The following is a 24,678-nucleotide window of genomic DNA, read 5'->3' as shown; positions in this document are numbered from 1 at the left end:
CTACATATTTCTTTTTCATTCTTGGTCAGGTTTACTCAATATACTTACTCAGTAAATGTTAATCCAGTCTATAAAACTAATAGCTTTATCCTTTTTACCTGTATGATAAATATGAATGACTTATATGAAAAACATTACCCTGCTGATAAGGTGATGGCTCAAATGCTGGGGCAGTTCCTCGAGGATCCTGATAATAAACATCCGCTTGTTGTGGTGGATATAACTGAGAACCTCGAGGTACCATCTGAATTGGTTTGGTGACAGGCATGGGAGGCAGATCTGTTGGTCCCCTTGGAGGTACAGGATGTGGATTCACAGGTAAGGCAGAAATACTCTTAGGGGCAGACTCCAGCCTAAGGAAACAAAATTATACAAGACAAATTTAAAGTCTTTAAAATATACTTTTAATGTAAATTAAATGTTTCACATAAAAAAAAACTAATAGTATTTGGAAAACTGATATATTCGAATGTTAATCTCTTCTGCAAATTAAAACAAAATTAACCTTCCTTTAAAGAAAATAACAGTGTAGGAGAAAGAAGTAAAAGGCAACACAACAAAGGCAAAAAAAATACTTTTGGGGGGCCAGAGGTGGTAGGAATACCTTTAATCCCAGCACTTGGGAGGCAGAGATAGGCAGATCTCAGTGAGTGAATTTGAGACCAGTCTGGCCAACTGAGCAAGTTCTAAGACAGTTTCCAAAGTTACAGAGAAACCCCGTCTCAAAAAACAAAACAGATAAACAATATATGTATATTTTGGGGCCGGGATGCAGCTCAGTTGTTGGATTCATTCCCCATCACAACATAGCTGGGCGTGGCACTGCATGCCTGCAATCCCGGTCAGTACCTGGGAGCTGAGAGCAGGAGAATCAGATTTTCAAGGTTATTTTTGGCTATGAAGTGAGTTAAAGGACAGACTTAAAACAGAAGAAAAAAAACAACAAAACCCAATAAGTACTGTCTTTAGAACTGAACATTTCTTTCCCCTCTACTCAGTTTATAAGGAAGACTTACAGGTCAGGAGGGGACCCAGGAGCACTGCTGCTCAGGTGGTCCAGCTTCCCTGGCTTCAGACTAGAATCGTAGCTGGGGTCTGTCCCACGTGGAATCAGCTGTGTTACTGTGGCCCCTGTCGATACAATCCCATTTGGTAGTGTAGGCGGCTTCCTGCTGGACAAGTCCACTGCACTTTCATCGGGAAGTATAGGTGCTGAAGGCAGGCCCACCTCATTAAGTTGACCCAAAGAGGCACTCAGAGGTCTTCTGGGAACCAGACGTTTGTTCATTTTACGAAATCTACATAAAAAGCAAATGTTTCAGCTAAAAATATATTGTGCACTTAGTAAAATTCAGTTATAATTGTTTAAAAGTACTAGAACTTTGTGTGAAAATTACTCCTTTTGATATCTAGTTAATGATAAAATATAGCTTCCCATTTATAGAACAATGGCAATAAAACCAATATATATATATAAAGAAATATCCTTAATTCACCTTAATCCCAGCACTCAGGAAGCAGAGGCAGGCAGATCTTTGTAAGTTCCAGGTCAGCCTGGTCTGCAGAGCAAGTTCCAGAATAGGTTCCAGAGCTATACCCTGTCTCAATTCCCACACCCCCAAATAAAAAACAAAAACAAACAAACAAACAAACAAAAAAAACCCAACGCACACACACACACTTAATAATACTTAATTCATAAGTTTTTTATGCATCGAAGAGAAATGGATGATTCTTTTTTTTTATTTCTTAAAGCCAACAAATTATTCCTTATCCCCTTATCCCAAAGTATGCATCGCATGGTTTTCATACTTACTTTTCCAGTTCTTCTTGTGAGTGTGCGAATGTACAGCTGGCCCCACGAGGGCATCCTCCCCTCTGCTTCATATCTCGACACATGTATGTTTTGTATTTGCTATGCTGTGGAGGCTAAGACCAAGGCAAAAACAGACATAAAACAAAACATACAATAACAAATATAAATTTTATGTTAAAAGGTTAGGACTCTGACAGCACAGAAGAATTTAAGTTAATTCTCACATGTATCTAAACTATCCAGAGCAAAAGTATAGGGGGGAGGATCTCAGCGTTCAAAACTAAATTTTAATTATTTATTCTTTGTGTGTGTGTGGGGGGGGGTACAATGGAAGTCTGAGGACAATTTTGTGGAGGTTCTTTCCTTACGCTTTTACTGGGTTCCAGGTATTGAACTTAATGTGGAGAGATCTATCTTTTCAGGTCCAAATTTAAAATTTTAAAGTATAAGAGCTCAAAATTAAGGCTGCTCTTCAATTCCCAGTCCCCACATTGCAGTTTACAACCATCTAGAACTCTAGTTCCAGGGAATTAAAAATTAGGCATCCTCTTCTGGCCTTCACAGGTACTAAACACATACATGTATACGCAGACAAAATACCCTTACACATTGAAAATAAAAGTGCTTCTACTAAAACAATACAGCCTGAGGGTTGGAGCAGTCCTGAACTGGGGTTGATGCAGCTCTCAGGTTGCATCAGAGAAATTTCTCTGTGCAGTGGAAGGGGGTGAACACAGAAACTCACAACTGCTCACAGAGCAGAGTGAAGTCACAAGTGAATCAGGTTTATGTCATATGTGCACACTACACACATATACATACATACATACACACACACACACACCTCTACACCAAGGCTTGAGACCATCATAGATAGATCTGGCAGAAAGACTGTACATGACAAGACCAGAGCATTCATGAACTTGTGTAGAGACAGTACAGATTCTAGCATGGAATAGGAAGAGGCTCATGAGCTCCCAACCCAACAGAGGAGGTCTCAACAGTGGATGGCTTCTGAAGGAAGACTTGAAGTATGTTGACCAAGCTCCAGGGGCTGGCCTCACACTCAGAAGTATATAGATAGTACGAATTGCAGCTGATGGGTTATTAAAGTTGGATGTATGGGTGAGTCTGGGAGGAGTTAAGGAGAGGAGCTGGGGAATGAACATGATCACCACTGTATAAGCTTCTCAAAGAAAAAAATTTTTAAGTCATTTTTTTTAACATGCTGATATTCTCAAATACATGTGGCACCAAAAATTATAAATGAGCAAGATCTGACACAGTGGTGAAGAGCCTTTTGTAGAGGACTGGGGTTCAGTTCAGTTCAGTTCCCTGCACTTAAAGCCATTTGTAATGAGTTCAAGGGGGCCCAATGCCCTCTCCTGACTTATGAGGGCACCAGGCCTAACATGGTACACATACATACACAGAAAAATATATACATACACATAAAATATTAAACATTTCTTTCTCAATAAATTTCCAGGTTCTTTTTCCATCCTTGAAAGAGTTTAAGACTTTAAAAGGTATATATGAGGCATTGTGGAACATACTAGCAGTCCCAGGATTTAGGGATAGAGGCAGGGATATCAAGGAGTTCAGTCTTTCTCAACTATACAGTGAGCTCATGGCTAGATAGTGACAGACCAGATTGACTCCATCTTGTTACAAGGTCAAAATAAGTTCATTCCAAGTTTTTGTAAAACTTGGGATTGACCACGTCTTGACCCATTTTCTGGAATTTGACAGGTCCTACACACCTTATATCCTGACCTCCACCCTGATAAGATATGCTGCCAAATAATTTTTGAGATGTTCTGTTAAGTTCCTAAATATCTGAAAACCCATAGCCTTGCAGTTTGGGGGCTAATATAAACCCCAATTTAGGGAAATAGCCCTGTCTGACAAAAAATAAAGCTTGCATAATTTGATCAAAGAATTTAGTTAATGGTATTTACGTTCATCCAGTGGGATTAACAGTGAACTACATGAGACCGCCTCATAAAAAATAACACCAAGAAGACTTTCAAAATGTATATTCTTCTAATATTCTATCATATAACATATAACTATCTACTAAAAAAAAAAAAAAATCACAAAATCTGGACCAACAAGAACATTCAGTGGGTGATGCTGCCAAGTCTACAAACCCAAGTTTGATCTCTAGGATCCACAAGGTTGTCCTCTCACCTCCAAATGTATGTCCACACACATACACAAAAAAATATAAAAAGCTTTTTAAAATTAGAAGATAATTTGTCACACTAATGTAATGAGTATTATAAGTACTAGTGGTATATAGCATTGGTACCAAAAAGTGACATTATCAAATTGAAATGCACTATGAAGTGAAGACAGTAACCATTTTTAAATGGAGTAAGCTTTACCATAGAATCTACTGTTATCCATGAAATATTGCTATATCTGAAGTGAAATAATCCCAGAACAATGACCATTAAGAATTATTGTAAGATAAAATCACTTAAGCAAAACTAACACACTGCTAACCCTGCTAACTTATAATTTCTACAGAATCTTTTAGAAAAAAAATTTTAATTATTTTGTATGTATAGGTGTTTTGCCTACATCTATGTCTGTACACCAGTGCATGCCTGGTACCCACAGAGGTCAGAACAGAGTATCTGTTTCCCCTGGAACTGGAGTTACAGGAGACTGAACCACCATGTGGGTGCTGAGACTTGAACCTGTGTTCTCTGGAAAAGCAGCCAGTGCTCTTAACCACTGAGCCCCTCTCCAGTCCCTACAATCAGTCTTAAAATATTCATTATTTTACACAATCAGCTGACCCAAGCCAGTGAGAGACCACTGACTCAGATCTGACAAATGGGGAATCTGCAGATGGGAGGAGGGGGTATTGGAAGGAGTGGGAGGAGGAGGAACTGGGATTGGATCGTAAAAAAATAAATAAAAAAAATTTACTATTATTTTCTGTTTTGTATCTATACCTACATTGGCCAGTTTCCAGGTCTACCCTGAGTGGGTTATTTGCAGATTTCAAACAGCAATCCTTACCTGCTGCTGGTCTGCTCCTTTTTTGCTGTGGTTCTGAATATAATCAACTAGTCCATGTACTACTGTACGTACAGCAACCAGGCCATTTTCTAACTGTTCCCAGGTTGGAGGAGGTGCATCTATAAAATTAAAAATTAAATGAAACCTATAATCTATGCAATATTTTATCAATATTAAACCAATGAAGGAAGTACTATCAGCACTTTGAATCAATCAAGTAATCATTACAGACACTTAATTATCAGAGATGGTTAGTGGTATCAACTTAAAAGAACCATGAATCACCTGGGTGTGCTTGTCAGGGATTATTTTATATTAACTTAAAGTTGTAGAAAAAGACCCACCTTTATTGTGACAAGACCATTCCCTGGGCAAATCATGGATTGTATAAAATGGAGAAAGTAAACTAAACAATAGTTTGCATTCATTCATCCCTCTCTCTTTTCTGATTGTGAATGTGGTATGAGCAGCTATTTTAAGCTCCCACAGTCTTGATTTCTCTGCCAATAATAGCCTGTACCTTGAGCTGTGAGCTAAAATAAACCCTTTCTCTCTTAAACTGCCACCAAACACACACATGTACATGTAAAACACACAAAAGGAAGTGAAAAGACATTTTTATAGATGAATTCTTTATAAGATTACTGTAGGTGACATTTGAACTGGGTTTTAAACACATATGGCATTTCAACTCTGGGAGGGAGAATCAGGTTTGAAAATAAAAATAAAAAAGCCAATAATCACACAAAAAGACCACCTTTTGGACCACTAACCCTATCTGAAGTATTATTATTCTACCTGCTGGAGAGGTAATAATAATCAAAATAAATTACTTGAGGTAAAGATCTAGACAATAAAGACAGATGATAAAAATATAAAAGTACTTAGATAATGATGAATTAAAAAAAACAGAGCAAAGAAAAGTGGAACAAGTATGTGTAAACTTTAGACAGAGAAGGTCTCCCTGAAAATACAGATGAGGGATATGGTACAGGGGTACAATGTTGTATAACATACTTCAAGGCCCTGGTTTCTACTCCTGAAGTTTTAAAAATACAGAAATAAATAGAATAGAAAATAAATAAACAAACAAATAAATAAATAAATAAATAAATAAATAAATGTTAGATGTAGTTAAAGACCCAAAAGATGGGTTTTTAACATGTTCAGTAAATTATTAAGGGAGAAACGTTCTATTCAGAAAAGTGTAAAGACCTTGGTGTAGGATTATGATTGGCATCTTCCACGGTGGTTAGAAATTTAGAAGTAATGGAAGACAAGACCATGATGAGAGATCACCTTGGATCACCTTACATCACAAAAAAAGATTTTAATTTCTATCCTGAGTGAAGGAAATATATTATAAAATTTCTGAGCAGAGAAGTAACAGCACAAAGAATTGAAATGCCATGCAAAATAGGCAATTAGTCCATATCCACATGGAGAGCTGCGACAGTAGAGAAGGTCACTGGATTTTGAAAGAGCCCAGGCAATGTGCTAATGAATTATTGTGTGTGTGTGTGTGTGTGTGTGTGTGTGTGAGAGAGAGAGAGAGAGAGAGAGAGAGAGAGAGAGAGAGAGAGAGAGAGAGAGAGAGAGAGAGAGAGAGAGGAGAAACAGGGTCTAAGGATTCTGGACCAATAAATGGAAGAATGGAGTAGTCACTAGGAGGGTAGGGATTAAGGCTCCACATTTGGACAGAGGAAGTCAGAAATGTTTACTAGACGTTCAAGAGGACTGCTAGACTGGGAGAGCAACTAGATGGATACACACATAACACAGTGCTGGAAAAATGGGTTTAGACCTAAAAGACCATCAATTAACACACATGCCACTATATTTTGGGGGAAAAGATGAATGTATACCACTGTACAAAGTATAAATATATTTTATTCAGTTTTAGAAAAAAACTAAAACAACAAAAAGCTAGGCATTGGTGGCACATGCCTTTAGCCCCAGCACTTGGGAGGCAGAGGAAGGCAGACCTATGTGAATTCAAGGCCAGTCTGGTTCCCAAGCCACAGAAAAACAAGAAACCCTGTCTTGAAAATAAAAAACAAACAAACAAAAATAAAAACATCAACAACAAAAAACCAAACCAAACAAACCGACAAGCTAACAAAAAATTCAGACTGCACAATGGCTCACAACCATCTTTAACTCCAATTCCAGGAACTCTGATACCCACTTTTGACCTCCAAAGATACCAGGCATGAAGAGAGTCACACATGCAAACAAAAGCCTAACACACAGACAATAAAAATAAATCTAAAAATGAATTTTAAAAAGACCCTAGAACTGATGAAATGTGGCAAATTTGTTCCATAATGACATTTAAAGATATAAGATAATCTTGGGAATGAGTATAAATTGACATTCAAAAGGTCAGAGATTATGGACATGTAAAATCATCAGACGGCAATAACAAATGAAATTAAAAGAATGGGATGGTCCGGAAGTCAAGAAAAGTGATTCAAAGACAAAGAGCAACAAGCCTTGCTGTGGGGGCTAAAGAGACAGCCAAACAGTCAAAAACAAGCACTGCTTTCCAGAGGGCAGCTCACAACAACTCCAGCTCCAAGAAAGCCAGTGCTTTCTTCTGGCCTAGGGGCCTTACCAAAGAAGACAGATCAACCCTATGTTTCAAAGAGTTGTAGAGCAAGTGAAACAGCATTCACACAAGACAAAAGAACACAGCTGGGATAACGGGCATCAAAGATGAGCTCACTCTGAAACACGGAGAAGATGATGTTGGACATCAGGAAGATTTGGGAAAAGAAAGGGGTCTGGAGTGATGACACCAGTCTTGACAAGAGCTCTCTGGAAATCTACTTTATAAATAAAGAGAACACTTCATGCTAAGAATGTGGAGGAAACAGCTCCAATGGTACAGACACCACTTCTGTGGATGGAAGTAGGGTGGACTGATGCATAAAAACAAAGCAGCAGAAGCTTTTCTGTGTCAAAGAAGCATCCAACATAGGTAATGCTGAAAATATAGGAAGGAGTTTAAGTACTTGATGTCATCTCTGGAAATATTGACTAGGTAACAGTAGTAGTAGTAATAGTAGTAGTAGTAGTAGTAAGTAGTAGTAGTAGTAGTAGTAGTAGTAGTAGTAGTAGTAGTAGTAGTAATATGTTAGCTCTGCAATAGAAGTAAATGCTGAGATACATTGGGTACATTTTCGGGCAAGGAGGGGTGAGAAAGGAAAGCCAAGTAAAGCTTTGAAAGAGAATAATTAGTGGAACAAGAACTGTTATGAGAAAATAAATGGAACTGCAACTAAAAGAAAGCTGAGAAAACAAGTGTGACAAAGATTTGAGAAGGTTAAATAAAATACAGCATGTGGCAAGATTATGAAGGACAGCTATTTTCTTAGTGAAGTAAGCAATAAAACAAAGTACTGAATGAATTTTTGTGGAGGCAAATTAATGAGATAAAGGAGGTATTATCTGGGGCAAAACCTAAAATGTAGCTGAAAAATATATGGGAAAACAACATTGGAAAACTCCAGAGGAATATAACAAAAGATAATTGAAGAATCACCAAGCAGTACCAAGGTACACATAAATAGTCCATTAATTTCTCTTGCCTTTACCTGGACTAGGGTCAATGTTTGCTAGTAGCTCCAAGTGGGGTCTTAGTCGGTTCAAGTTCGCTGGGTCTCCAGTCCGCTGGAGAGCAATAGTTAGCTCCTGAACACTCTGTGCAAAAGAGGCAGGGGTCTGCAACTTAAAAGAAAAAGGAAAATATTAATTTCCTATTTAAAAGATCAATAATCCATTTAAAACACGGTTTACTTACACCTTCATTTCTACAATTTATTAATCTTAGTTTGTGTTTATGCACCTAACTTATCCTTTGGGCAGACTGAATTACTTACTACCTAAACAAGATCTTTCTCTCTACCCACAGCTCAGTACTATGTTTCCTCTGATATCACATCCTTCAAATGTGAGGCCTTTCTTCTGATACCACCTTTTAGTTGGGTTCTTGGTAGTCATTCCAAATACTGAAATTGGAAGTATAATCTACAAATAATGTCAGATGATAGAATAATGCCAATGACTACTCACAGTCATGCTGAATGAGTTCAAAGTTCTTAAGACCAAAGATAAGGACATTAAATGTATAAACCATACAACTGAATTTCATCTATTAAATAGTCCAAATAATTTCAAATGTCTAGGACAGCTGAAAAAAAAAAATCCTGTTATATTTTCATTGCAGGACATAGAGAAATCAAACTGGAACTGATAGGGCTCCTTCCTCCTTCTCTATGCCAGCTGCTGGAGTTGACAATCAACAATAGTCTCACCCAGCAGTGGACCCTGCATGCGAACCAGTACCTATCAATGCAATGTGGCATGAAGGTTATGGGTTAACCAGTAGGCCTTTTAAACTGGAATATAATAAGCCTATTCCACATCTGGTATTGTAAACCTGTCAAAAAGCATGGCCAAGGAGGTCACAGGCTCATGGGTGAACCTACTTCTGTTTTGCTAGATGGATATGTCACCAAACTGCTTTAATATTTTTGTTTATACCTACAGATCAGTAGTTCTTTTCTCAACCTTGACCAGAGATGCTTCTTTCTGCATGGTCAGCAGTTACGAGACTTCTAACTGGTCAAAAGTTCCATTCAGACCTAAACACCACATCTCTACCAAACCACCACTACCAAGACTGGGGAAATATGAAAGAAGGAGTGTAAAGAATGTAAAAGCTAGAGGATGGGAAGAAGAGCTATGAACTATCTTCCAGATATGACACAGCTGTTATGCTCATGAACTCATGGTGGCTATGGTTCTCTGCACAAAGATCAAGTTAGTCACCATTCTAGCATGTCAGGGGGACTCAGGAGACTCCGCCTTAGCTGACAAGATTTTGACAGTTGATGACTGTTGGAGATGGTTATTTTTCTTCAGGGATGTGGCCTGGTAGGTTGCCCATGTTCCTGTGGATATAACCCCATGCTCATGTGTATACAGGTATCACTAATTAGACTTGGTGCATTATTGTGTATGTGTGGGGGGGAGCCAAATAGAGAATAAATATGAAGGTATGAAGAAGACATCGTCTTGGGGGGAAGGGGTAGGGCAGCTGGAGTAGATATGATCAAGATGAACTGATCAAGGAATAAATACTTCAAAAAAAATCTGATTTAGTTTGGAATTCTTGAAGGTTGTGTATTTCTCTAAAATTTTTGAGACATACTCTCACACAAACTCCCTTCTGCTGATCATGTATATTGGACTTTCAATTGGGGAAATGCTGATTTAGTATCAGTGCTATGAGTTCTTACTTGAAAACATTTAGTATGGGGATATGTTATTTTTGACTTAATAAAGATTGCCTTAAATATTAGAAAGCAAAGCCAGCCACACTAGTTAGCTGTAGAAACTAGGCATTAGTGGCACACCTGTAATCCCAAGACTCAGGAGACCAGAAGGATTTGAGTTCAAGGCTACTCTGACCTACACAAGAGTGAAGAGTAATAGAGCTCACACCTTTGATCATAGCATTTATGATCACACGCCTTTAATCCCAGCACTAGGCAGGTAAAGACAGAATATGGCTGAGAAGAGAAAGGAGTATAAGGAGAGGAGATAGGAATTCACAGCTTTTGCCTCTGAGGATTCATGTAGAGACAGGATTGCCATTTCAGCTTAGTAGGTAAGATCTACTGGCTTGGCTGTTTTGCTTCTCTGATCTTCAGCTTGAAGCTTGAACCCCAATACTGTCCCTGGGTCTTTAATTTTTCATGTTATAATTTACCTCTTTTGGCAGCTAATTCCTCTCTCAAAAGATCATTCTATAAAAGGTCATTTCAAAAGCATACATTAAAAAACAAAACAAAAAACAAAGGAATTAAACTATCATTAGAATCCTGGCATGCCTTTATATTTTCATGTACTTATAGTTTTAAAAATAAAAGTCACTGGGCGATGATGGTGCATGCCTTTAATTTTGGCACTCAGAAGGTAGAGGCAGGTGGATCTCTTCGAGTTCGAGACCGACCTAGTCTATAAGAGCTAGTCCCAGGATTGGCTCCAAAACTTCAGAGAAACCCTGTCTCGAAAAACAGAAAGAAAAATAAATAAAACTCAAACTCAATCAGCCAGACATAGTGAAGCATGCCTTTAACCCCAACACTTGGGAAGCAGGGGCAGGCAAATTTCTGAGTTCCAGGCCAGCCTGGTCCACAGAGAAACCCTGTCTCTAAAAAAACATAAACAAACTCAATCAGTATATGTATCTTAATCACTGTTTTGAATGTGGTCTTGATCTTCCTGCATAGCAGAAATGAAGCGTGTATCACTATGTCCAGATTTAGATGTATACTCTTTAATCACTGAGGCTAAATTCTTTCCTACCAATTAAATATGCTAATATATTATGATTAATGCCTTTCTTGTTTTTGAGACAAAGTTCCCATACGTAGCCTTGGCTGTCCTTGAACTCAAGAGATCTGCCTGCCTCTGCATTGTTATTTTTAATAAACTCAATTTTTCCTTTACAATGACAGACTTATTAATGTTTGGTTAAACTTAAATTAATTAGCTTAAAAATTTCAGTTCAAATGGCAGCCTCTTGGAACTTGGGAGTACACCATGGTCTTCCTTACACAGCTCTGCCTGTGAAAACTGCCTTCACCATTATCGTCATGTTCAGGAGGTGCTGAACATGCTTGGCACTTTAGGAGAAGGAAGAATCACTGCTACTGGCTGGCAGCCAGGGCAATGACCAGAGCTTTCAAAGTGTATGCAAGCCCGAAGACTGAAGAATTGGAACCTGAGGATTAATTGAATTACAACTGCCTCCCAGGAACATGGCTTACAGTACCCAGCATTCATTGTCAAGGTGATTAAGTGCCAGGTGGAGCTCAACTTGTGTTAAGTACTTGTGGGCCTGGCCACCTATGAACCAAAATCTCTTAATCTTTGGCTGCTTTGGCTAAGAGGAGGCAGCAGGAGGGATTTGTTACAGCTTTGAGGGATGAAAAGGGGACTGTTGTCTTTTTTCCAGAGTGGTGCAGTACCAGTGAAGGCTGCAGTGCTATGGATATTGTCACGAACGAGATAGGAGCAAAAGGACTGTCTAGTCACCAGTAAGGCCGATTTTATTATTTACATGTTAGGAACAGGCCCAAGAGCACAGGTTTTTACACAGTGGCACAACGCTGTTGTGAGACTGAATAAACAGTGTAAAGATGTGTCACCATTTTACCCTGCCTGTCTAAGGCACCTGACTGATTTAATAAAGAGCTAAATAGAAATAGGCAGGAGCGGTGAGGCAGGATTTCTAGGCAGAAAGAGGAACTTGGAATGAATCTAGGCCTGTAAGAGATGCCAGAGAAACAAGGAGTCACACAAACATACAGAATGGAGGAAAGGTAAAAAGTCACATGGCAGAATATAGATTAACAGAAGCAGGTTAATTTAAATTATAAGAACTAGTTGGGAACAAGCCTAAGCTGTGCCATTATTGGGTAGCTGGTGGTCCCAAAAATGCTGTGGAACAATCTTTGTATTAATAAAGTAATGACTGGCCTTTAACTGAGCAGGAAGAAATTAGGCAGGAGAGCCAGAACAGAAGGATGACGGGGAGGAGGAGGGTGGAGTCTCAGCAAGAGGAAGAGGAAGTATAGAAAATGAGTTAGCAAGCCATTAGTCACTTAGATTAGAACTCAGATAAGAAATATGAACTTAGATAAGAAACGTGGGTTAATTTAGTTTGTAAGAGCTAGTTACAAGCCTAGGCTATTGACCGAGCATTTATAATTACTATCAAGTCTATGTGTGGTTATTTGAGAGTTGGCCAGTGGTCTCTGTGTACAGAAAGTCTAACTGCACAGCCCCAAAGCTGCCTTCTAAAGCTTTTAGAATGTTTAAAACAAACAACGACGACGACGACAACAACAAATCTGTTCAAGCCAAGCAGTGGTGGTGCACACCTTTGACCCCAGCCTTACAGGCAGGTGGATCTCTGTATTAAAGCCCAGCCTGGTCTACAATGCTAGTTCCAGAACTGCCAGGGATACACAGCAAAGAAATCCTGTCATGAAAAAACAACAAAGTTTCCGTTCAATGCTGGAGGCCATGGGGAGTATACAGCAAGTGACAACCCACGTGATGAATAAGTCTCTAATGAGGAGTCCCACTTGGCAAGGGCTGTGAGGTCACTGACTGTAACTGACTAGCTGTTTCTGCCTGTAGTTTTTCTCATGTGCCTGTGTGTTTATTTCATATAAATATTCCATTTACTGGGCACATAATAGCTGTGGATGGTCAGGAAGATTATTTCTGCTTAATCTATATAATTCTGATGGATAGAATGCTATGATTTTTTTCCATTACTCAAGACTGACTGGGAAAGTTCTCAGCTACAAAGAGAGCCTTTTACACATTCAGCTGATTTCAGATGTTAGCGCACATTCAAAATAGATTGGTTCTCCCTGGAGACGAATACACAATGCAAGTTTCCAGGTGTTTATTGCTGCTGAATCATGGTAAGGCATATATTCCTAACCTCAAGTTTCAGCCAACTAACTGTTTATTGTTTAAGTTCTGAATTTCAACGTTTTTCTCTGTCTGGGAACCCAGACCACTTAGAACTATGTGCACAGCTAAGCATTACTCACTGGCTGGTCAGTGTGACGACATCGCTTGCCTGAGACAAACTGTGTGATTAGTATGGCTCTGTTTCTTATTATTTACTTAAGAAGTGCTGTGTGATTCATATTTGTCCAGAGGCTTTTCTGTAGTAGTAGAAGGGTGAGAAATGGAGAGAGAAGTTTGAGAGATGCAGGAGGGGGTGAGTGAATAAGTGAGTGAATGAGAGAATGTGTATGAGAGAAATGTGTACAAATGTGTAGGTGTGTGAGTGATATAGAAGAGAGATGTAGCAGACATCTGAAGAAATATAACAGAGTAGAAGACAGGTATGGAGAAAGGGGATGTAGCTGTATGTAAAGAGATGTAACTGTGTAGAGAGATTGTTCAAGATGAAGTAAAAGAAAAAGTTATTACCCTCAGATAGAAAAGTCTAGTCCTCAAATAGAGAAGTTTTTCTAAGTGCCACTGCTCTAAAGACATTCTTTCTGCAACACTGATGCAATTCTGGGAGCTGGTCTCCCTGGGCTACAGTAATTTAAGAGGTGCAAAGTGCTCAGCAGAGAGGTGTAGAACTAGTATGCCTGAGGCCTTTGGTTCAGTCTTTGGAACTGAGAAAAACAAAAACACAAAACAATGCCACTACAAACAACTCTAAGAAACAAATGCACAAAACAACCAAGTTCTTAAAAACCATAAAATGAAGTATCTCCACTTTGGAAGGTACACATAGTAAACATTCTCATTGTGATGAAAGTTCTACTTGACATTGCTCTATGTAATTACAAAACACTCATACTTATCACATATTCTACTTGTTTGTTACAGAGTGGTCTCTGGGCATGAAACTCAAATTGTGACAGGAGAAAATTACTCTAGAATATTTGTTACTGTATGAAGCTCATTTCTAGAATCTACTAAAATCAAAATTGGAGGGCACACCTGTGAGGGGGTTTTGCTTAATTTGAAGTAGGAAGATCCACTTCTAGTCTGGACCTTTAATACAGCTCTTTGAGGAGGGAAGACACACCTCTAATCTCAGCTACACCTTCTGCTGGTGGCCTACATAAAAGGACATGGAAGGAGGAAGTTTTTGCTTTTTGCCTGCTTGCTCTCTCCTTTGTAGCAAGTTCACTTTCCTTCACTGGCATTAGAGCTGACTTCTTTGGGTTTTCAGCTATACTGAAGGCCAGCTGAGATATTCAGCCTCATGGATTGAGCAACTACTGAATGCTTGAACTTTACATTCACAGCCAGCCATTGTTGAATTACCTTCCAAACAAATCCCATATAATATTCTTAAGTTGTTATTTAAAAAGTGTCACGCTTGGGATCAAGGAAAGAGATAAAGTCTAAGTGGACAGAGGTCTAATAATCAAGAATATATTCTAAAGCCAGCACACCAAGATTCAAATGACCTTTAACATTCTTAACTGTGGTGGTTTCAATAGGAATGGCCCTCTAAGGCTCACATATTTGAATTAAATACTTGGCCATTAGGGGATGGCCCCACTTGATGGGGGATTAGGAGGTGTGGCCTTGTTAAAGGAAGTATGTCCCTAGAGATAGATAAAGGATTTCAGAAGCCCAAGCCAGGCCCAGTGACTATCTCTCTTCCTGCTGCCTGCACAGTCAGATATAGACTCTCAGCTACCACGTCTGCCTGTATGCCACCATGCTCCCACCATAAGGAAAATGGACTAAGACTCTCAAACTATAAGACAGCCTGTGGTGATATATTGTTTATGATCTAATAAAGCCACTGGGGATCAAAATGCAAAGCTAGCCACTGCCACAGAGCCAGGCAGTGGATCCCAACTCATGAAACTGAGGCAGATGGATCTGAGTCCAAGGCAACCCTGGCCTATACAAGACTGAAATCAGTCTAAAGAGTAACAGAGTTCACGCCTTTAATCCAAGAACTAGAGATGTGGAGACAGGAGTGATATGGCTGGCATAGAAAGGAATATAAGACAGGAGAAGATAGGAACTCTGAGCATTGCACTTGGAGGATTCGTGGAAACAGGACAACCCATTTTAATCTTGGTAGAGGTAAGAGTTATTGGCTTGGTTGTTTTGTTTCTCTGATCTTCAGAGACAATATCTGTCTCTAGGGTTTTTTTAATTTGTGTTAATCAGTCCCAATTAAATACTTTCCTTTATAAGAGTTGCCATGGCCATGGTGTCTCTTCGCAGCAATTGAACATAACAATAACCTAGATGATTTGCAAAATGTACAAACTTCTCTGATTCTATATTCAAGGGATAATAAAAAGTTGCTCAAAGGAAATGAATTAAAATCATCCAGGCACATAGCACTTGGTAAATGCTAATTATTTTTTAAAAACTTAGATTTTGACACTATCTCTAAATTAAATGTTCTGTGGACTCTAGAGTTGACAAGTCATTTCTGAAATTATAAGTATTTAAGAAAATAGCAAAACTACAAACTATTATTTAGTATATTACAACATAAGACTTTATATACCACATTCATACATCTTGTTGTTTGTTTATTTTCAAAACAGGGTTTCTCTGTGGCTTTGAAGGCTGTCCTGGAACTAGCTCTTGTAGACCAGGCTGGTCTCGAACTCAGAGATCTGCCTGGCTCTGTCTCCAGAGAGCTGGGATTAAAGAAGTGTGCTACCACCACCTGACACACATTCATACACTTTAAGTTCATATGCAACAACTCTTTTAAAACTATTAGTAAGGTTTTAAGAGGAATATACATTTCTGCATTAGATATAATAGCAGAACTAGATCTAATAGTCACTTATAGTGGTTTTTTACATCAAAACAGATAGTAGATAAAATAAAAAAAGGTTTATTGAAAATAAAACTCACTGGATATATAAAATTATTCTGAGTGAGAATAACATACATCCAACAGATCATTGATTAAAAGGCTACTATGCAAGATTAAAGAGCCATCTGAAAACAGAGCTTAGGGGCTGGGGAGAAGGTTCAGTGGTTAAAAGTACTGGGTGCTCTTTCAGATCCCAGCACCCACATGATAGCTCACAACTATCTATAACTCTAGGAAATCCAAAGCCCTCTTCTGGCTTCTTCAAGTACCAGGCACCAGGTGAAGCACAGACATACATGTATGCAAACAGCAATATACACAGAATAAAAGCCTACAAATATTTTCTATTACAGCAATCGAGAGTCAAAGAGAACAGTAAACAAAGAAGAGTGGCAATGACAAGGGGCATAGGAGAGAGAGCACTGGTTAAAGCACTGCAAAACTAACCTAATGTTTACAAACTGTCACTGTGATAGACTAGCTGTGATACAATGCTCAGCCACAGTGAATCTCACTTACAGAAGCCTAATATACACTACCCACATTAATATTCACTGATTAAATAAATCACAAAGTTATAGCTTACCAAGACTCCTAAATTATTTAACAAATAAGGAATAATAAAGGCCCTACCTTGTAGCCAGGCAGTGGTGTGTGCCTTTAATCCCAGCACTTGGGAGGCAGAGGCAGTTGGATCTCTGAGATCAAGGCCAGCCTGGTCTACAGAATGAGCGCCAGGATAGACTCCAAAACCACAAAGAGAAACCCTGTCTTGAAAAAGTAAATAAATAATAAGACCCTACCTTGTCAATAATGGACTGCATATGAGATTTGTGAGACTGGTCTCCATAAAGCAAAGAGGACCACTGGTCTGGTGCAATCCTTAAGCCTGCTTCCATAGCAATTTGTACTATCTGGGAGTCATGTTCTCGTCGCAGAGCTTCATAAGTCCTAAATTCTTCCTTCAGCTGCATCAAAGAAGAGTCTTCATCACGTTTGGTGACCTAAAAAGACACATAAAAATCTACTAACACAAGTTTCATACTTTATATAAACACATGTAGACCAAAAATAACTGTAACTTAAAAAAAAATTTGATTTGCATGTCTTGGTAGGAGATGCACACGCACTGTTATGTGGCATGAATACAGAAGATAACTCCCAGGAATCAGTTCTCTTTTTAAGTATATGGGTCCCAAGATCACCATTGAGTCATTGTTCCAGCAAAAAAAATTTTCAAAATAACAACTTTCTTTTAGCAGCAACAGCAAGATTAGAGATACACCATCCTGCCTACAAAACATCTCCCATTACAGAAGTCAAAATCTTACCCATTTTTAAAGGCAGGTTTGTGGTAGAGTATTATTTTAAAGTGTGTGAGACTTTTGTTTATAGTGCATCTGTTTAACTCTGTGAGGCTGTGTTACTGTGCCTGTTTAAAACACTTGATAGTCTAATAAAGAGCTGAATGGCCAATGGTGAGGCAGGAGCAAGGACAGGTGGGGCTGGAAGGCAAAGAATACAAATAGAAGGACAAGAGAACAAACGGGGAGGATGTCAGGGGTCAGCCACCCAGCCACCCATCTAGCCACAGAGTGAAAATAAAAGATTTACAGAAAAGGTAAAGGCCCAGAGGTAAAAGATAGATGGGATAATTTAAGAAAGCTGCCTAGCAACAAGCCAGCTAAGGCTGAACATTCACAAGTAACATTAAGACTCCGTGTGTGATTTATTTGGGAGCTAGGTGGTGGGTCCCCAAAAAAGCCAAAAGAGAAAAAAACAAAAAACACAACACAGGTTCTCACTATGTAGCTCTGGCTAGCCTGGAACTCATAAAGATCTACCTGCCTCTGCTCCCCCAAGTGATGGGATTAAAGACTTGCAACACCACATCTAGCCATAGATGTTTCTTTTCTTTTCTTTCTTTTTTTTTTTTTTTGAGATAGGATTTCACTCTGTACCCCTGGCTGTCCTGACCTCACTCTGTAAACTAGGTTGGCTTCCAACTCACAGAGATCTTCCTGCCTCTGCCTCCAGAGTGCTACAATTAAAGGTGTGTGACACAACCGCTCAGCTAGGAACAAGTTTTACCATCTTGGTTGGTGTGACGGCCAGATTTATGTCAACTAGACACAACAAGATAGTCATTTGGGAAGATAGAACTGGTGTGTAGTCAAACCTATGGTGCATTCTCTTGATCAATGATTGATGTGGGGGACCTAACTCACTGTGAACAGTGTCACCCCTGGGGCTGCTGGTCTTGGGTGCTATAAGGCAGCAAGCACTTCTCCCTGAACTCTGCTTCAATTCCTAAATGACAAGACTGTGGTATGTAAGTATATGAAACACTTTCAAGTTCCTTTTGGTCACTGTGTGTTATCATTGTAATAGAAACCCTTAACTAAGTAGAAATTCTAACTAAGACAGTGGGAAATAACAGGTGATCTTCATCTAAATTTAAGGGTTGGGGCTGTGTTTCAGTAACAGAATACTTGTCTAACCTATATGCAAGGCTCTGGGTTCAATCCCCACCAGTGCAAACAGACAAACCAAAACCAAATAAATGAAATACAATAGGACTTAACTAGACTATCATACAATCTGCCTTCTTTAAAAAAGGAAAAAATGCTGATACTTCCTGAAAAGCACAGAAATTTTTATTAAAGTACAAGTTCAATGTTTAAGTTTGGAGAAAGGGCATCCCAATCTGAACTCAAGTTTAGGTTCATACCTTGAAGCAGGAGGCTCTGTAAAGGAGCTGAACAACATGTCCAATGCTGGTTTTAGAGGCTTGAGGAAAACGAGGCTCCAGTCTTTGCACCACAAAGAGAACCAACACTTTCCGTGACAAAGCAGAACCATCTTCCAAAGCCAGCAAGACAAGTTTCAGAGCTTCCTCCTGCATTGCTAGGAAAAATGGTACAATCAAAGTGTATTATGAGCAAAGATGACATAAACCCATTATCTGAAACATTATTTGAAAGCAACACAATACCATGCAATTAATAAGCAATACAATGAGCCAGGCATGGTGGTGCACATCTTCAATCCCAGCTTGAGGCCAGCTGAATCTACAGAGTTCCACGATAGCTACACAGCTATACAGCAAAACACTGTCTCAAACACAAACAAAAACAACAAAAAGCCAAGCAATACAATGTACCTAAAATTATATTTTTAAGCCAGGTTTATGGGCAATTCTATCTTATTGTATCTTTTATTAAGTAGATAAGTGATCAATATAGAGGAAAACATTTCAAAATGAACAAACTTTTGTTATCGAGAGAAAAATCTGAATTCTCTGAAAAATTAACATCAAGCCAGGATTATCAATGGAATGGTACTCAATAACAGAATTTAACAAAACATGAGGGTTTGTACATTACTTATTGTTTTTGTCCTATACTGTTAGAATACCTTGTAAAGGTGGGGTGGGCAGCCAATAGCAACAACCAAATTTTAATTACATACCTGGTCCAAGGAACTGGCAGCCCCTAGCTCTGACGGCTGCCCAGAGATTAGAGGAGAGTTGCTGAGGATTTTGGTGCTGGAGAATGAGCTCTGTAACTGTGCGTTCACCTAAAGATCGAGCAGCCCTCATAGCACGGATCCTGCCTTCTTCTTCCACTAGCTGGCAGTGGACTAGAGTCACAAGCTTCCTCTGCATTGGGCGACTCAGAACACTTTGAGTAGTGCTGTTCAGACCCACTCCTGCAAAGGAGAACACAGAAACTATCTCTAGGTTACTGGGCAATTTTATGATCCAGGCGCTCTTCTAGAGTGGTTGACTTGTGGCCTTGTAACTAGTTCTTGGTCCTAGTAGAGTATTTAAAGTAAACAATAAGCCAACAGTTTGGTGTCCCATGCCTTTAATCCTAGCACTTAGGAAGTAGAGGCAGACGGGATCTCTGAGTTCTAGAGTAACTCCAAGGCAGCCAGGACTACAGAGAAAAACCTGACTATAAATAAATATGTATGTATGTATGTATGTGTAACGAGTATGGTTTTTCCGCCTGCTGCCCGGTCTTGTCCTGCTACCATGCCACCAGCCCCAAATAACACACAGAGACTCTGTATTTGATACAATACTGTTGGCCCGGTTACTTGTTACTTATCGGCTAGCTCTGCCTTTAATTATTAACCCATTTCTATGTATCTTCACATGGCCTTCTCTTACCGGGGAGGCGGCTGGCATCCAGCACTCTCCAGACTCTCCATCTTGACTCCTCCTTACTACTTCCTATTTCCTCCTTGTCTCCTAGTCCCTCCTATCTTCCTTTCCTATTGGCCAACAGTGCTTTATTATTAACCAGTATGAGAAACATATACAGAATGACATCTCCCATCATGTATGTATGTATGTATGTATGTATGTAGATATCATTCATTATGACATTCAAAATACTATAACTCATTTTAATCATAAAAGAAAAACTGACAGAAAGCAATAGCAATTAAATCAAGACCCAAATACCGATTCCTAATATTATTTCATAGAGGTTAATCTTACTGAATAAGCAGGCCTTTTCTGGAAGGTAATGACAACTTCCATTTTCTTACAACCTAGAACTAGACAAAGATAAACTATTCAGAGTTATCAATAAGAGCTGGAGATGTAGCCGCCTAGTGTGTTTAATACCTGGGCTTAATTCCCAGTACTCCATAAACTAGTAATCTCAGCACTTGGGAGATAGAAACAGAAAGATCAGAAGTTCAAAGTTATCCTAGGCTACAAAGCAACTTTAAAACCAATCTGGGCCCTGTTTCCATAGGTGGGAAAAACTGTCAAAAGACGCAAATCCCTTCTAAATCACTATTGTATGTAGTTACTTCTATAGCCATTCAAATTTCTAACATCGCATAAACTCTAGATTTAGTACTATTTTATGTGGTTTATATTATTTAGCATGAAGTAGGTTCGGTTTACAGTGAATAAATCTCATTAGCATTGACTATGTAGAATAGCTCAGTGGTAGAACACTTGCCTAGCACTGAAAATTAAGTAGAAAAAAAGAGTGCAAGAGAAGAGGGAGTGAGGAGGGGAGGAGAGAGAAGGTTTTTATAATCAATATTCATTTATAACACACAATTTTTTAACAGTATTTGGTCAGGTATAATGGGGCACAACTTCAATCCCAGCACTTGAGAAGCACTGGCAGGTAGAGCACTGTGAATGTGACCAACCTGGTCTACATAGCGTCCCAGGCCAACCAGGGCTACACAGTGAGACCCTGTTTCAAAAAACAAACTGTTTAGCATGGGTTTTATAATTACATTTACCTCTAGCACTGCTGAGTGGTTTCAGGTACAATGCTAATTCTTCTACACATTTCTTGGCTTCCTCATAATGCTTTGTATCTTCAACCCCACTACACAAAGTAATGGGCTGTTGCTCAGGGATCTGGAGGCCAAAAGAAAAGTTTTGAGTATTTCATTAATTTATTAAATGTTTTATTGAGTACAATTTATCTGCCTATCGTCCTGGTGCTTGCATCATTAAAATGACTAAACTTGCTAAATGCTTTCAGAAAATTTTTCTTGTACATATACATCCATTATTTTTCCATAGCAGCCTTATTAAAAGAGAATTCAAATACTACATAATTAACTGAAATTTTTCCTCACTCACAAAAGAAACATACCTTTTTTGCCCCCTCCCGCTACAAGGTCTCAATTGCATATCCTTGGCTGACCTGAAACTTGCTATGTAGCCCATGCTGGCTTTGAAGTCTGGCATTAAAGACATGTAGCCCCACATATAACAGCATCATGTTTTAAAGGGTCAACCAGGTTGGAGTAAGTACACTTCCTTTCTTTCTTCTTTTGATAGATATGTACAGAGACCAGAGGAAAACCTCAGTGGTTGTTTCTCATATACCTATAAAGGGGGTTTCTCACTGGTCTAGAACTTTTCAAGTAGGCTACACTAACTTCCCAACAAATCTCAGTCTTGAGATTCTAACTGTGTGCTAACATATTCACTTCTTTCATTATATTTATTTAATGTCTATTGGTGTTTTGCCTGCATATATGCCCGTGTACCACATGTGTTACATGAGTTTGGTTGTGACCTGCCGTGTGGGTGCTGGGAATCAAACCTAGGTCCTTTAAAAGACCAATCAGTGTTTTAACCATTGGGTCATCTCTCTAGCCTCCACACCTACTTCTTCTATCTAGATTCTGGGAATTAAACTTAAGACTCAATGCTTGCAAGGAAAGTACTAAGTAAGCTATTTCCTCCGTCCTCATTTATTTTTATTTCTAATTATTATTTCATTATTGAAATATCTTATTATGTTTATGTGGTTTCCAATAGATAAAATAATTTTCCTATATACCATTTAATATACTTATCACCTACTTTTTTTGTTTCTGAGGTAGGGTCTTAACAAAAGCTGGTCTTGAGCCTCTGCCTCTCAATTGCTTGGACTACAGGGGTATACCACCATACCCTACTGTATCTGTCTTATAAAACCATGGCATTGGATACAAAGTAGTACCTCAATATATCCTTTTATTAATTAAATGTTTTAGTGTTGAGCATAAATATTTATGAAGTACAACATGATCCCCTGATGATATTGATATATATATATATATATGCTTATAATCTGCAATAACTAAATCAGGCTAATTAAGAAAATTATCATGCAGGGTAGTGGTGCATGCCTTTAATCCCAGCAGAGGCAGGCAGATCTCTGAGTTTGAGTACTGCCTGGTTAAAAGTCAAGTTCCAGGACAGCCAAGACTACAAAGAAAATGTCTAGAAAAACACAGGCATAGAAAGAAGGGAAGGAGGGAGGGAGGAAGCCGAGTCAGGTGGTGGTGGCACATGCCTTTAATCCCAGCACTCAGGAGGCAGAGACAAACTCTGTGAGTTTGAGGCCAGCCTGGTCTACTGAGTGAGTTCCAGGATAGGCTCCAAAGCTACAGAGAAACCCTGTCTCAAAAAACAAAAATAAAAATTAAAAAAAAAGAAAGAAAAGAAAATGGTCATTTCATATATTTCATCCTAAAAATATTTAAAATCTCTTCAGTCAATGTGGTGGTGCATAGCTTTAACTCAGGAGGTAGAGGTAGGTCTCTGAGTTCAAGGTCAGCCTAGCCTATATAGCAAGTTCCAGGGCAGCCAAGGCTACATAGTTTCAAAAGATTAAAAAAAAAAAAAAAATCTGTTTAGCAATTCTAGAATATACATAAACTGCAGTTAGCATCTACTGTACACATCACTAAAGTATACTCTTTCCTGTCTGAAACTCTGTACTCTCCCCTCAATAACCTCCCTTTCCCCCATTTGCTTCACATCCAACCCCACCTCACTGTGGTTTATATTTGAATTTCCCCAAGGGCTAAATTTTTATGTGCCTACTGTAACTATGTCTACTTTTTTTGGAGACTTGCCCAGTTGGATCACCTACCAATTAAAAACAATTATTATTTTTTTTTTTTAAAGAGGACCATGTGATGGCTCACTGGGTAGACTTGCTCACAAGCCTGGTAACCCAAATTTGGATAACTAAGACCCACATGGTAAAAGGGAGAAGATGCCCACTGAGTTGTCCTCTGACCTCCACATGTCTGCCACAGCAAGCTCATGCCCACACTTACAAACAAGAAATCCTAAGTGCAAACAACACTCTGAGGCAGATAAACAAAACTATCTGATATAATTTGAGCTTACTCTAGCTAAGAAGTCTAACCTATTCTAGTGTTGTCTTCCCCACAAAACAAGCTATCATATAGGCTCAAACGGCAACAGCTAGAGGTATATGAGAGAAAAAACAAAAACAAACAAACAAAAAAAACAACAACAAATTTTAGGCTGGCCATGAATGGAATTAGAGAAGATGATCATGCTTCCTGGGACCGTTTTCTCTTGGTTTCTCTATATCTGTATCTGCACCTGCACCTGTAGCCAAGTCCAGTCAAGGCCATTAGTGACACTAGGTGCTAGCATTAGTCACATCTGACACTCACTAAAATTATCCCAGAGAACCAAAGCATCAGCATTTTCAACTTCATGTCACATAAAAAATTTGAGTGAATGATTATCTATACAGCTCCCCATTAGACTTATGCCAGAACTTTTATATCCTATCTTGGTAATAGTTTTACAGATGGTATACAGGATGAAGGTTAGAATCTTCAGAAATAGAACACAAAATGCTTAAACTGAGATATGCAGATGGCAAAAGCAAAGCTGAAAATACTTCATATTGTACCAAACCTAAGTACCCTGGATTAAACTGTACACAATTTAAACATTTATTAAAGCTTTGTTATGAAGAACTTGCAAATAAGCATCACACATCAAAATGAACAAGTTAACTTTTTAAATATTTAAACTTTGCTTTTCCTTACGTGTAGGTGTCTGAATGTGACCCCTTGTAGCTGTAGTTAC

The 24,678-nt window shown here is 38.8% G+C and overlaps 1 protein-coding gene and 1 non-coding gene across 2 annotated transcripts in view; one reads left to right on the top strand and one right to left on the bottom strand.

Moving 5' to 3' along the window:
• Rc3h1 (ring finger and CCCH-type domains 1) overlaps positions 1–24,678 on the bottom strand; it is a 78,306-nt gene that overhangs the window by 24,379 nt on the left and 29,249 nt on the right. The window contains exons 3-11 of the mRNA XM_051186073.1: positions 21,558–21,678; positions 19,749–19,988; positions 19,009–19,184; positions 17,081–17,281; positions 8,452–8,584; positions 4,853–4,971; positions 1,817–1,929; positions 1,017–1,298; positions 139–353 (exon numbers count right to left, since the gene is read on the bottom strand). Coding sequence (XP_051042030.1) covers positions 139–353; positions 1,017–1,298; positions 1,817–1,929; positions 4,853–4,971; positions 8,452–8,584; positions 17,081–17,281; positions 19,009–19,184; positions 19,749–19,988; positions 21,558–21,678 — 1,600 coding nt within the window. The remainder of the gene's footprint in view (positions 1–138; positions 354–1,016; positions 1,299–1,816; positions 1,930–4,852; positions 4,972–8,451; positions 8,585–17,080; positions 17,282–19,008; positions 19,185–19,748; positions 19,989–21,557; positions 21,679–24,678) is intronic.
• Positions 23,906–24,031, top strand: LOC127223784 (small nucleolar RNA SNORA28). The gene has a single exon (XR_007834663.1). It is a non-coding gene; the product is annotated as a small nucleolar RNA SNORA28 (small nucleolar RNA).

Source organism: Phodopus roborovskii, unplaced genomic scaffold, assembly GCF_943737965.1.
Source record: "Phodopus roborovskii unplaced genomic scaffold, PHOROB, whole genome shotgun sequence".
Taxonomy (NCBI): domain Eukaryota; kingdom Metazoa; phylum Chordata; class Mammalia; order Rodentia; family Cricetidae; genus Phodopus; species Phodopus roborovskii.
Note: the sequence above shows the minus strand (reverse complement) of the source record. Positions and strands in the feature narration are given on the sequence as shown.